Below are 13,194 nucleotides of genomic sequence, written 5' to 3' on the forward strand. Positions count from 1 at the left end.
CTGGTGTAAGGATGGAGATGCTGGCTGCCAAGTGAGGAAGAGAAATGGCAACAGCACTCTAAATCACCTGTAAGTCTGATGAACAAGGCTGGCCCTTTAGAGGAGGAAGGGAAAAGTTAACTTCTAGTGCACAAGGCCTTAGAAGCTTCCATTCAGCTCCAGTCTATCACAGAGAGGACATCTGAGGTCTGAAAACCAACACAGGCCTCTGTTCCGCACTCCAGGGAGGGGTATTTGGGCCACACTTTGGCCAGCAGGGGATGCAAGCTGTCCTGCCGGGTGGCCCATGCTGCCAGCCAAGGGACGCATCTACAAACTTGACCAGCAGACAGGGAGAAACATGGTATGCTGTTCTTATTTTGCAGTCAGCAATAATTAGGAGGCACCTCAGTTTGCCAGGCTCTGCCCAGAGTAGTCACGTACCCGCTGTGGTTGAGTCCATGCGGCTGTCCTAACAGGCAGAAGTCCTAGGTTGTTTTTACAGCTGAGCACCCTGAGGCTCTCAGAAGGATTCCCGTCGGGCCACCTGCACACCAGATGGGGGCACACTGCAAACCACTGTCTCTTGTCATTCCAGAAAACTCCACAGCCAGTGTGAGCGAGGCAGAAAGGAAGGCCCAGGTATATTACCGCGCATGTATGAATGAAACCAGGATCGAGGAGCTCAAGGCCAAGCCCCTGATGGAGCTAATTGAGAAGGTGAGTTCCTGGAGCAGCCTTTCCTGGATCTCCTCTGGCTGCCACCGCAGCTGTCAGGTGTCACTGGGTCTGCCTACCTCACACCCCAGCCACCTCACCCAGCTGGATTATAGAACCGGTCAGGCCTGAGTGTGTCTGAGTGTGTGTATGCGTGTGTGTGTTTGCGCTCCTGTGCATGCACGTGTCTCTATGGGTGGGAATATCTGTGTATGGGGGCGTATGTGTCAACATCGTTGTGGATGTGTGTGCACATCCGTTGTGCACATGTATGTGCATCACTGTGCATCTGCATGTGGAATGGGGCCATATTTACAGAGAAAATGTTTCTGGGGACGCCTGGGTGGCTCTGTGGTTGAGCGTCTGCCTTGGGCTCAGGTCGTGATCCTGGGGTCCCGGGATTGAGTCCTGCATCGGGCTCCCCGCAGGGAGCCTGCTTCTCCCTCTGCCTGTGTCTCTGTCTCTCTCTGTGTGTCTCTCATGAATAAATAAATAAAACCTTTAAAAAAAAAAGAAAAAAAATGTTTCTCTACCTTGCTGCTTCCTTTTCCTCCGAGGACATGTCTATGTGTGAAGAGGGCTATGCTCCAGAAGGACCAACAGAGAGTCTTGTATCAGAAGCAGAATAGCCCCTGTGTGAGGAGGGCCCACATACCCCAGGCCTCCTCATCCTCCTGCAGAGGAAGAGCCATTCTTGCTGAGCATCTCCCAGTCAGCCTTGGATGGGCCTTAGGGGCTGCCCACGGCTGGCCAGGGTGCCAGACGCCCACAAAGGGTGGCCATGGGTGTTTTCTGGCTGTTCCAGGTTCCCTCAATGCCCTGCCTTGTAGCTCAGCTCTGGGAAGTCATTACAGCAAGGTCGAGAGCTGTGGGCACCGGGGATTGGACAGTCCTCCCCTCTGGCCCAGGCCCCACATACCAGAGCGTGCCAAGCCAAGGAGACCGAGGAGATTAAAGAAATCCTGGCTCTGCAGTGCCTGGCTGGCTCAGCTGGTAGAGCATGCGACTGACTCTTGATCTCGGGGTCGTGAGTTTGAGCCCCATGTTGGGTATGGAGCCTGCTTGAAAAAAAGAATCCCTGCTCTGAGAGAAACTAGACCCCACTGCTTTATCAACCTTTTATTTATTTTTTTTAAGATTTTGTTTGACAGAGAGCACGAGCAGGGTGAGCAGCAAAGGGGAAGGGAGAAGCAGGCTCTCTGTGGGGAGCCTGATGTAGGACTTGATCCCAGGACCCTGAGATCATGACCTGAGCCGAAGGCAGCCATTTAACCCACTGAGCCACCCAGGCGCCCCTTTATCAACCTTTTCAAAACATATGGAGCCTTTTTCCCCCATAAGCACAATTGAATTTATGCATTAGTAGAAATTATATCACATGATTCAGAATCCAAAAAATGAAGAGGGTACGAGAAAAGTCTCCTTCCCATCCCCATCACATCCCTGAGAGAGCAGCTGCCCCATGGATTCATGGCTAGCTTGCTCGGATAAGTCTCACTCCATGCGTGTCTCCTGTTTGCTGGTCAGAAACTCTGATGAAGACCATCCTGGGATCTGGGATCAAGTCTCATATCGGGCTCCTTGCAGGAAGCCAGCTTCTCCCTCTGCCTGTGTCTCTGCGCTTCTCTCTCTCTCTCTCTCTCTCTCTCTCTGTCTCTCATGAATAAATAAATAAAAGTCTTTTTAAAAAAATAAAAGACCATCCCTTTCATCTGCTCTTGAGGCTCAGAGAGGTCAGATGACCGCTCCAGGGTCACAGAGCAGGTTAGCAGCCGGAGCAGAATTCACACCCGGGTCTCCCTGCCACCTCTTCACCTCCCGTTCCCTCTCCCTCCCCACAGCTAGGGGGCTGGAACATCACAGGTCCCTGGGACAAAGACAACTTCCAGGACACTCTGCAGGTGGTCACCTCCCACTACCGCACCTCTCCCTTCTTCTCTGTCTACGTCAGTGCGGACTCCAAAAATTCCAACAGCAACGTGATCCAGGTGAGCTGGCCCCGAACCCTAGGAAGAGGAGTGGGCATGTTTAGCGTTTAACCTCATGACCTGTTTTGAGTTTTGCAAGTGGCAGAGTAGGGGCAACTGGCTTCTGGTTTCTGAGCCTGGATTATTTCTGGAGGCTCTGAACCATGAGATTTGTACAGGTAAGAAGTCATGAAAGAGTAGGCTGCCATTCTTGAGGGGTGGGGGGATGTCACCATGGCACAGATGAATCTCTGGGATTCTCATTGGTCACTGTGGATGTCAAGTCCTAGACACAGCTAAAGCCACCTCCTGGCCCCCTAGCCTCAGCCTCCGTCCTTTGTGGCTCTGCTTAGAATGGCTTTGAGTCCATCTCTTCCTGGCGGAGCCTGCCCTAGACTTTGTATCAGCGCAGCCAGGGCAGCCCCTGCTCTGCCCACCCTCAGGTGCAGAAGCAAGGAGCCCAGGGTGAGCTGAAATCCCCACCTAGCTCCTTCTCTCACCCATTGTGTGACCTCCGGCAAGTACTTCAACCTCTCTGCGCTGCAATGTCCTTATCAATCAAATGAACTGTAGTAACACCTGCTCTCCGGACATCAGGGTGTGGCCACAAGGCTCTGCTAGTTGCTGCCAGGAATTGACCCTCCCCTACCTCCCAGACCCTCTGCACATCCTCCCCTGGCAATCTCCCCTTGAATCCTCATTCCAGCTCTGAGGATGAGATACTATTTCCCCTGTTTTCTAGAAGAACCTGAGGATCGGAAAGGTTCAATAACTTGACTAAGGCTCTGCAGGCGTGAGTGGCCCTTAATCACTGCACCTTCTTGGGAAGTATTTAGTTAAGTAGAAGCAGTGTGCCACGCCTCAGAGGTGCTTAGTAGGGAGGGTGGCTCTGACCTTTCAGAAGGACCCAGAATCCCCATGTATGGGCAGGTATGCAGCCAGACGTGTGTCTGTCCCTGCCCTGGGTGGCAGACCCCAGAGGCGACCTCTGCTGCCAGCTTCTGCTCCTGCTGGGGCCCAGGCTGGCTCTGTGTTGCCATGTGCCCACTGTCCCCATGGCGGGCAGTGTACACGTGTGACAGTAGATCCCCTCTCACTCCTGCCTTTCTCTCCAGGTGGACCAGTCTGGTCTGGGCTTACCTTCAAGGGACTATTACCTGAACAAAACTGAAAATGAGAAGGTGAGTGTGCTTCAGAGAGAGTGGCTCTCAGCCCACACCCCACGACGTGTTACCGCCATGGTGTCCCCTCAGTGTCCACGCCTGTGTGGGTCTTTGAGGCTGGAGTTGCATAGAGGTGACACTTACCTGACGGGTTGTAGGTGGTCCCTGGCAGAGGAGGCTGGCTGTTTCACATTCAGGCATCACGGGCATAATAGGCAGGTATCCTTTGTCCCCACTCTAGAGCGAGACAGCAGTAATGGCCATGCCATGTGTGGCTGCCAGGCCTCTGGTCCTCCCACTAACCCTGCAGGTACAGCATATCTCTGAACTTCTTTCACCGCATCTGCCACACGGGTATTATTTTTCCCTTGCCTTTTACAGAGGGGAGAGCAAGGCTCAGAGACTCTAAGTGACCCACTCAAGGTCCATCCCACAGTGGTGAGGCTGAGATTCACTTCCAGACCCTCTAACTCTGAAACCCACACCTTGTCTGAGGTTCATCGTCTCTCTGTGCATTATCCAGCCCACCTGTACTGAGTAGCCACCTGCTAAGTGCCTGATGTTGGGGGGGATAGTGGTGACTAAGGCAGGCATGGTCCCCACCCCACAGGGCTTAGAGTCTGGCAGGGGAGGCAGATGTTAATTAACTAACTAACCAGTTAGAGGCATAGTGACAAATTGTGATAGCTCGAGGGTGAGCTGAGGATGTTGAACACAGATCTGCAGACACGGTAGAGAAGGGCAGCGCAGAAAAAATGTGTCTAAGAACTGGTCTGCTGGTAGCTTATATGTGACGAGCATTCAAGAGGGAGTGTGGCCCGGGAGCACAGGGACCCACCCGCCGGGGTCCTGTGGGTTTTGTCCTGAATGCCCTGAGCAGCCATGGAAGCAGCGCAGGGCCAGAACCATCCCTGCAGTGGGTTGGCAGTGGTTTCCTGTGTGGGACTGGCTCTGTTCTGCCCACTACCCTGTCCAGTGGGTGGTGGCACCCACTTATAGAGTGGGTGCCATCCTGCAGGTGCTGACAGGATACCTGAACTACATGGTCCAACTGGGCAAGCTGCTGGGTGGAGGGGATGAGGACGCCATCCGGCCCCAGATGCAGCAGATCCTGGACTTTGAGACGGCACTGGCCAACATCACCATCCCCCAGGAGAAGCGCCGGGACGAGGAGCTCATCTACCACAAAGTGACAGCTGCTGAGCTGCAGGTAATGTGAGCTCTGGTTGACATGGGGCCTGGGACAGGCACAGGGCTTTGGGACAGGGTGCTGGGCTGAGGAGGTTGTTACACCCACTTCATCAGATCCTCAGAACAACCCTATGAAGCAGGGATGATTATTGCCCCAATTCGCAGATAGAAAAACTGAGGCTCAAAGAGATTAAATTTCCTGCCGAGGGCCACACAGCTTTTCTGTATCAGCATTGACCTCGGGAGGCGCTATGGTCATGATGACAATCCCACACCCTGATTGGGCATTTCCAATCTCAAGCTGCGGCCACATGGAGTCTGGTTTTCAGCAAACAATAGACCTGAGGAGTGGGTTCTGTAGCCACTTCTGCCTCCTTGTGTAATGGGGTTGCTTCGTGTCACTGGGTTCAACCCATCTGCAGAGTCAGCGGCCCCTCTGCCAAAGGCTGCTCCCTGGTGATTCCTTGGGACTTGCAGGTGGGGAGTTGAACTGATCCTGCCAGTTCCATCTTCTCAGTCCACTGTGTGCTGGGGTCTGGTCTTATCCCAGGTCCTCAGTGGCTTCGGCCAATCTTCCTGTTCCCTGCCATTGCCTAGAATGCTTGGTGAGGCCTGCTTCCCCACTGGGAAGGACGGCTGGGCCCCTTGTGTTCGGCTTGTGTTGGGGTTCCACCAAGATGTCTCCTCCCTCCTCTGCCTTGACCAGCCAGGTCCTGCCTATCCACTTGAGTTGGCTCATTTCCTCTCCTTTCAGGATGAACACCTAGGTCCTTGTCCATTTTTTTTCCCTCTGTTCCTCCCTCTGACAAGTATATATGGGGCCACCCTCGGGGCCCTGCTCTGGAGGTTCTTCCAGGCGAGGGAGGAACACCAACGAGGAAACAATCCCAAACCCATTATTGAATGCTTTGGACAAAAGAAGGATGGCACGAGGACAGGGATAGGGCAGGGGAGTCTGGTGAGTGGGTGAGCAGTAGCCAGGCTGGCCAGGTGTCCCAGGTAGAGGTGCAGCCCAGCCAAAGCTAAGGGTGAGGGCAAGAGAGGCTCTTCTGGGTGCCAACTGCCCGATAGGTCCCCAATAGTTGGCATCAGGGTGAGTGGCGCTGCGTGGGTTGTTACGGAGATCAGCAGACTGCGTTGGCTACCATCTGGCACTGTTTTTCTGCTCTGCGGCCCAGAGGTCAAAGGAGATGCTGTTTGTACAGTGCAATTTGTCTTGTTCCAGCTGCCCACTTCTCAATGCAAGAAGGGCACTAGCAGCCTCCCAGCCCCCCACAGTGGCCATGATGCCAGCTGACTACCCCAAGAGTGGCAGAGAAGACGCAATAGCCCTGAGCACATCCACCCCAACGTGGCTTCCAGGTTCTACCCCGGGGTGGCCTGGGGCACATTACATTTGCTCTTTTCTTCCTCCTTCCCCATTTCAGAGCTGCCGGGGCTGGAGGATGTAGGGGAGGACTTTAGCAGAGGGACGAGCCCTGGGCTTGGGGTCAGAAGACTGGTCTGGTCCAGCCGCACTATAAGCCGTGTGACCCTGGGCAAGTCACAGGATCCCCTCCTTGCGCCTTGACTTGTAAAATGGGGGCTTTGCTCACTCATGCACACCTGCTGTCTTCCAGAATGCAGAGACGAATGAGAGGCAGCCCCTGTCCCCAGAAGGTGTGGTTCTTTAGCCACAGAGTTCTGTGAGAACAAGTTGAAAACTATGAAGTCTCTCCCAGAGAAACAGGGCATATGTGCAAATAAGAACATTATGTCTAACATATAAAGATTAAGTCCTGGATCCGTGAAGCCTAGCATCCTCAAAAAGAATCTCTACTTGGGATTTCAATTTATAAACTGACATGCACAATTCAAATGTATTATAGTAAAAGCAGTGACGCCAGCCCACGTCTCCAGCACTTAACCAATTTGATTCATTCCAGCCGTGGAGAGAGAATATCTTGCTATTACCTGGTATCTGGAAATTTGGTTATTTTCCTGTACCCTAAGTGACTCTGGGGAAGTTGCAGCAGCCTTCACAGTATGGTTCCAGGCTAGCCCCACCATAGTACAGAGTGGTTCCAGGCTAGCCCCTAGCAGAGTCCGAATTCAGACCCATGAATCAAACATCCTTCTATTGCTTCTCTCGAGGGGCCTGAGGACCTTCTCATTCCTTTCTTCCTTCCACATCAGAAGTTGTTTGGGAATGAGTCCTATTCTCTGCTCTAAATTCTCCAGCTGAGATAAAGTCTGATAGCATCTTTCTTTTCTCTTATTCGCAAGCCTACTTGAGCTGATTGGTTGGAGACCAGCAGTACTCTTTGGCTGCAGGTCTGGAAAATAGAACCGACTGGTGCGCCCCAAAGGATTTGAATCACAAGTGGAATGTCCTCATCAGTTAAAACAGCCATCTCCATGGAGACCGTTCTAGACGCATACATGTCTAAGTTAGGCATTCACTAAAGCAAGATTGAAAACGTGAAAATTCTGGTATTCAACACACACCTTGTCTGGGGTTATGGGAATTTACCTGCACAGAACACCTGCTCTCCCTAAAGAAACAGGCTTGTGTTAAGTACACAGGGATATGTCACCACCTGATGGCTGTACCCTAATTAGAATATTCCAGTTGCCTGCAGTTTGTGAAGCTCTCGTTAATTGTATAAACAGTGACATTTTGTAAACTTGATGAGTTTCCCAGGCATCTTTGCCAGCAGGTCATGCAGGCAGATGGCTCTAAGTGTTGAGCCCCATCTGACCATCTCACCTGGACACTCCCAGTTTGACAGCCACAGAAGCGTTATGGAGAAGCCCCAGAGGTTACCGACCCTAGGGGCTCCTGCCAGGAAGAGAGAACAAATGGACCAGCTAGGGAGAGAGGCATCTCAGGATTGATGAGCAAGCTATCCCCACGAGGTACAGAGCAGCCGACCGTGGGTGGTACGGGCAGGAAAATTGTCCTCGTTTCAGAGCAAGGCCACAGAAATGGCTCGAGGCCCCAGACCTGGTTCATGGTGGGGACTCTGATCCATGTCTTCTCACTCTGAAACTCGCTCAGGTCATCTTGTTGCCGGGCAGGCCAGGATGTGTGAGAGCACACGGGGCACAGCTCTTCCCAACTACGTGGGTGGTTTGAGTAGGTCATGGTGCAAATATGGAACCTGCACCCGGCCCCCCAAAAGCCAGCAGGCCACTACCTGTGGGAGCTGCCCTCCTCTGCCCTCTGAGGTCCTTGTTCCCCAGCAGCTGAGCTACCCTTTGAAACCAGAGAGACAAGTGAGCCTGGATTTTAGATGTGTATAGTCACTGGTTAACTATGTGACCTAAGGAAGGTCACCTTAGCTCATCTGCAAAGTCAGCATCTATTAAGTGGAGGGTTTTATGATTGCTCTCTCACTGAGGGCATCATAAGTATTTACCAACAGGTTACAAGTTCATCCGATATTATGGTTTGATTTTACACTATTGATCGATCTTACCACATGAAGGCCATTTGTAATGCATCTCTTACTTCCTTTGTCTTTTTCAAGAGAATAGAGAACAGAATCTGGAATCGCTCAAGCCCAGACCCACCCTTGGGAGACCTTGAGAATGATTACAATAGCTAATATCGATTGAGGATTGAGTGGTTGTTACATACCAGGTATCATTCTAAGTGACTGACGCACAGAAGCACTTTTGCTGTTTGTTTGTTTGTTTGTTTGTTTGTTTGTTTATTTATTCATGAGAGACGACACAGAGAGAGAAGCAGAGACACAGGCAGAGGGAGAAGCAGGCTCCATGCAGGGAGCCCGATGTGGGACTTGATCCCTTGATCTCCAGGATCAAGCCCTGGGCTGAAGGCGTCGCTAAACTGCTGAGCCACCCGGGCTGCCCCACTTTTGCTGTTTAAACCAGTATATGTATAGTGCTGGAAAACACTGAATTCTGGAAAAATCACAGGATGAAAAAATTAACTAAAAATAACAAGACATATGGGAAAAATAGAACTTAGAGTCTGTCGCCTGCAGTTTCTGAAGCTCTCATTAATTGTATAAACGATTACAATTAGATTCAAAAGTTGTGCAACTTTAAGGACTTTATGCTGAGTGAAATAAGCCACTCACAAAAAGACAAGTACTGTATGGTTCCACTTATATGAGGTAGCTAGACCCATCAAATTCAGAGAGACAAAAAGGAGAATAATGGTTACTGGGAGCTCGGGGGATAGAGCAGGAGGGATTATTGTTTAATAGGTATAAAGTTTCTGTTTTGCAAGATGAAATCTGGAGACGGATGGTGGTGATGGTTGCACAACAGTGTGAACATCCTTAATGCCACTGAACTTGGCACTTAAACATGGTTAAGATGGTAGATTGTATGTCTGTGTGTTTTACAACAATTAAACCCAAAAGTTGTGCAAGTTTGTAATCAAAGCAATAATTGGAACCTGGAGAGAGAGCTCAGTGTGAGTGGAGAGGCTGCCTGGTGAGAAGTGGAAAATCTGGCTGTGGACATAGCGACCCTGCAGATGGACCAGCCCTGGGCAGTGGGGCCACCATTAGGTGAGCCAGGAGCAAGCTGGCCATTCGTAGTGGCCAGTTATTCCAAGCCGGCCAGGGCCTCTTTGAGGAGGAAGCTCCGGTACAGATGCTCATTTTAAAATATCTTAAAATAGAGCTGACCAGGGGCACCAAGCTGGCTCAGTCAGTCAAGCGTCCAACTCTTGGTTTCAGCTCAGGTCATGATCTCAGGGTCATGAGATTGAGCCCCACATTGGGCTTCCCGCTCAGCACAGAGTCTGCTTAGGATTCTCTCTCTACTCCTTTCTCTGCCCCTCCTCCCAATAAATAAATAAGTAAATAAATAAATAAAGTAAGTAAGTAAATAGAATCTTATTTTAAAAAAAGGAGCTGACCAGCCCAGCTTCCTGTGCATCAGCTGAGCTAAGGGCCTTACCTCCCTTGCTGAAGTTGTCCTTCTGAGTTGCTTTCTCCATGCCTGAGAAAAATCCCCTGTGGACCAAAGTGCTTACCCTTGATACCACTATCATTCTTGAGTTTACCGGTTGTATAGACTAATCCCATAGAAGCTAATTGTTATTACAGAAGCACGTGTTGAGTAGAACAGACAGTTCTTTTATGATGAAGAGACCACTTTTCAGATGAGACCCCGAAGCATGGAGAGATTCATCCACTAACTCAAGGTTACACAGCTAGCAAGTAAGAGAGATGGAATATGAGCCCGGGCAGTTTGGCTCTGGATGCTACACAGTTTTCCATTACAGGCCTGTCTGGGCTCAGTCTCATCGTCAATAAAATGGGGATTATGGTCCCTACCACGTAGGCTTGTCCTGAGGTCCAACAGAGAGAAGTCCTGTGAGTCATGTGCAGGGGCACCTGGCATAGGGGGGCTTGCCGCTCTCCCCGTGTCCCCTTTGTTCCATCCCATCTCTACTGCAAGTTGAAGTCAGAATTCTGTCTACAGCATATCTGATGGAAGCCAGCCAGCCTCGGCTTGACATCTGCCCAGTGCACTGCCCAGGCCTGGTTCTTTGGAGGCCCGGTGCCACCTACTTGAGAAAAGCTCCCTGGAGGCCCTGACGCGAAGCAGCCCAGCTGGAGTCATGCTGTCTCTTCCCTTCTAGGCCTTGGCACCTGCCATCGACTGGCTGCCCTTTCTCAATACCATCTTCTACCCCGTGGAGATCAATGAGTCTGAGCCTATCGTTGTCTACGACAAGGAGTACCTGGGGCAGGTCTCCACCCTCATCAACAACACTGACAAATGGTAAGGGACAGCCAGCGGCCTGGCACCTGCCCTTGGGGTCACACACGGCCCTATCCTTCTTGGGCCAGACAGGGTGAGGGCAGCCGGGGACAGAATGACTAGGGAGAGTGGGCCCTGGGAGAGGCAGCCGGTTCGGATCCCAGAGAGCTGTAGCCTTGGGCAAGTTTATCCCCCTTTGTCAGGCTCATGCTACCTGTCCTAAGGTGGGGATGGAAATCTACTTACCGCGTAGGGATATGAGAACACAGTGAGAGAATGACAGGGAATGGAGCTCAGTAAATATTGTAGGTGATATGTATGATTTTTTAAATAATTCTAAAGATCTGTTGGGGAGGTTTTTAAAAACTACAGAAAAAAATTAAGATTACCCAGACACTACTGTTGATGCTGTGGGGAGCATATGTGTATGTTTGTAAAGAGAGAAAGTGTGTGTGTGTGGGGGGGGGGGGGTTCTAATACATGGTTCCTTTTGCCCCCATCATTGTGACCACATGTGTAATCTGCTTTTCCCTCAACTTTCATCATAACATTTTCCCCATGTTATCCGCACTCCCTGTGGACCTCATTCTGTGTAGCTATGCAGTAGTCCATCAAGTATACATATGATTATTTACTCCTTCCCCTATTGTCAGACATTTTTTTTAAGATTTTATTTATTTATTCATGAGATACACACACACACACACACACACACAGAGGCAGAGACAGAGGCAGAGGGAGAAGCAGGCTCCATGCAGGGAGCCTGATGTGGGACTCGATCCCAGGTCTCCAGGATCACACCCCGGGCTGAAGGCAGCGCTAAACCGCTGAGCCATCGGGGCTGCCCTATTGTCAGACATTTAGTTGGTTCCACTTCGAGGCTAGTTCACAACAGTGAACGTCTCTTGGTGCTAAGGTGACTTCTTTGCAAGGGTGACAACAGCCACAGTGATTCCCTGTGTCCTGACGGAGAGGGCAGTGAGCTCTCTTCCTTGGAGACCTTGGCGTGGTGGCCAGAGCTCCCTTTCCCATCTCTGGCCTTCTGGCAGGGACATCTCCAGGCTGTGGAAATGGCAGCCTCCTCCCTGCTCCAGCCCAGTAGCACACACCATCCAGGGGGAGTCTCCCTGCGGCTGCTCCACGGCTTCCAGACAAAAGGCAGCTATGCGACAAATGTTTATTGAGGTCTTGTGGCATACAAGTCACTGCACTAGGCACCAAGGGGTTTTCAAAGAAGACCCAGGCTCCACCTTGAAAAGCTAACATTCCAGGGATGCCTGGGTGGCTTAGTGGTTGAGTGTTTGCCTTTGACTCAGGTCATGATCCCCGGGTTCTGGGATCGAGTCCCGGATCAGGCTCCCTATGGGGAGCCTGCTTCTCCCTCTGCCTATGTCTCTGCCTCTCTGTGTGCATGTCTCATGAATAAATAAATTGAAAAGAAAAGAAAAGCTGACATTCCCTGTGCTTAGTGAGCAGTAACCCACCAAACTGGGGCAGGTAAGGGGGGGGTGGAGAGCCTGCCATCCGAAGGCCAGGTGTGAGCGCCCCCTAAAGGTCAGTGGGGGAAGTGCTGTGATGCTCCCAGCTTGGGGTGCTTCTGAGTTGTCTCACCTCCTCTTGCCCCAGCCTGCTAAACAACTACATGATCTGGAACCTGGTGCGGAAGACAAGTTCCTTCCTTGATCAGCGCTTTCAGGACGCCGATGAGAAGTTCATGGAAGTCATGTATGGGACCAAGAAGGTGAGCCTGTTACTGCACATTCCCATTCACATGCTGAGCACCTACTGTGAGCCTGGCCCTGGGTTGGAGGCTTTTGCAACCTTGGTGTCCCCCCAGGGCCCTGGAAACTTGTAAGGGAGGTAGAGGGTAGGCAAAGAATCTGAAGGGATCCACTTGGATGTCCCTGGGCACACAGGACTGGATCCAATCTAGTTGGGGGTGGACAGAAACTTCCAGAAGGTGATGATTACACTGGGTCTCTAATGAGTAAAGAGGAGTCTTGGGTACCTGGCTGGCTCAGTAGGAAGAGCATGCGACTCTTGATCATGAGTTCGAGCCCCAAGTTGGTTGCAGAGATTACTTCAATTTTAAAAACTTTTTTAAAAAAGAGGAATCTTAGAGATTTACCTTCTTTACAGCAAAAGATGGCTTCTATTTTCTCCCAATCACTTCTCAATGGTAACGATAATAAACCATTTCCTGTAACTCCTATGATCTTGTAACTGAAACTTTCCTGTAACTCCTATCCCCGTGAGGTGGGTGTGATCATCGTCCCTGTTTTATACAGGGGACCCGCAGTAATATTGCTCCTTCCCCATAAACACAAAACAGTCAGTATAGCACCTGGATCATAATCAGACCACACAGGTGTTCACTGCTATTACCTTCCTAGGCCCCAGAACAGGTGGATTCCACCTACCTTCAAAGGCCCCCATCATGCCCCCTG

At 51.1% G+C, this 13,194-nt stretch overlaps 1 protein-coding gene across 3 annotated transcripts in view; it reads left to right on the top strand.

Moving 5' to 3' along the window:
• The window catches only part of ECE1 (endothelin converting enzyme 1), a 116,215-nt gene that overhangs the window by 83,570 nt on the left and 19,451 nt on the right, over positions 1-13,194 (top strand). For all 3 annotated transcript variants that reach the window (XR_012000145.1, XM_072750880.1, XM_026012114.2), the window contains 6 exons: positions 578-699; positions 2,538-2,684; positions 3,779-3,844; positions 4,845-5,036; positions 10,626-10,768; positions 12,374-12,488. Coding sequence is in view for 2 of the 3 variants with exons in the window: in XM_072750880.1 (XP_072606981.1) it covers positions 578-699; positions 2,538-2,684; positions 3,779-3,844; positions 4,845-5,036; positions 10,626-10,768; positions 12,374-12,488 (785 nt within the window). In the remaining variant the exon portion in view is untranslated. The remainder of the gene's footprint in view (positions 1-577; positions 700-2,537; positions 2,685-3,778; positions 3,845-4,844; positions 5,037-10,625; positions 10,769-12,373; positions 12,489-13,194) is intronic.

The sequence above is a fragment of the Vulpes vulpes genome, chromosome 2 (assembly GCF_048418805.1).
Source record: "Vulpes vulpes isolate BD-2025 chromosome 2, VulVul3, whole genome shotgun sequence".
NCBI classification, from domain to species: Eukaryota; Metazoa; Chordata; class Mammalia; order Carnivora; family Canidae; genus Vulpes; species Vulpes vulpes.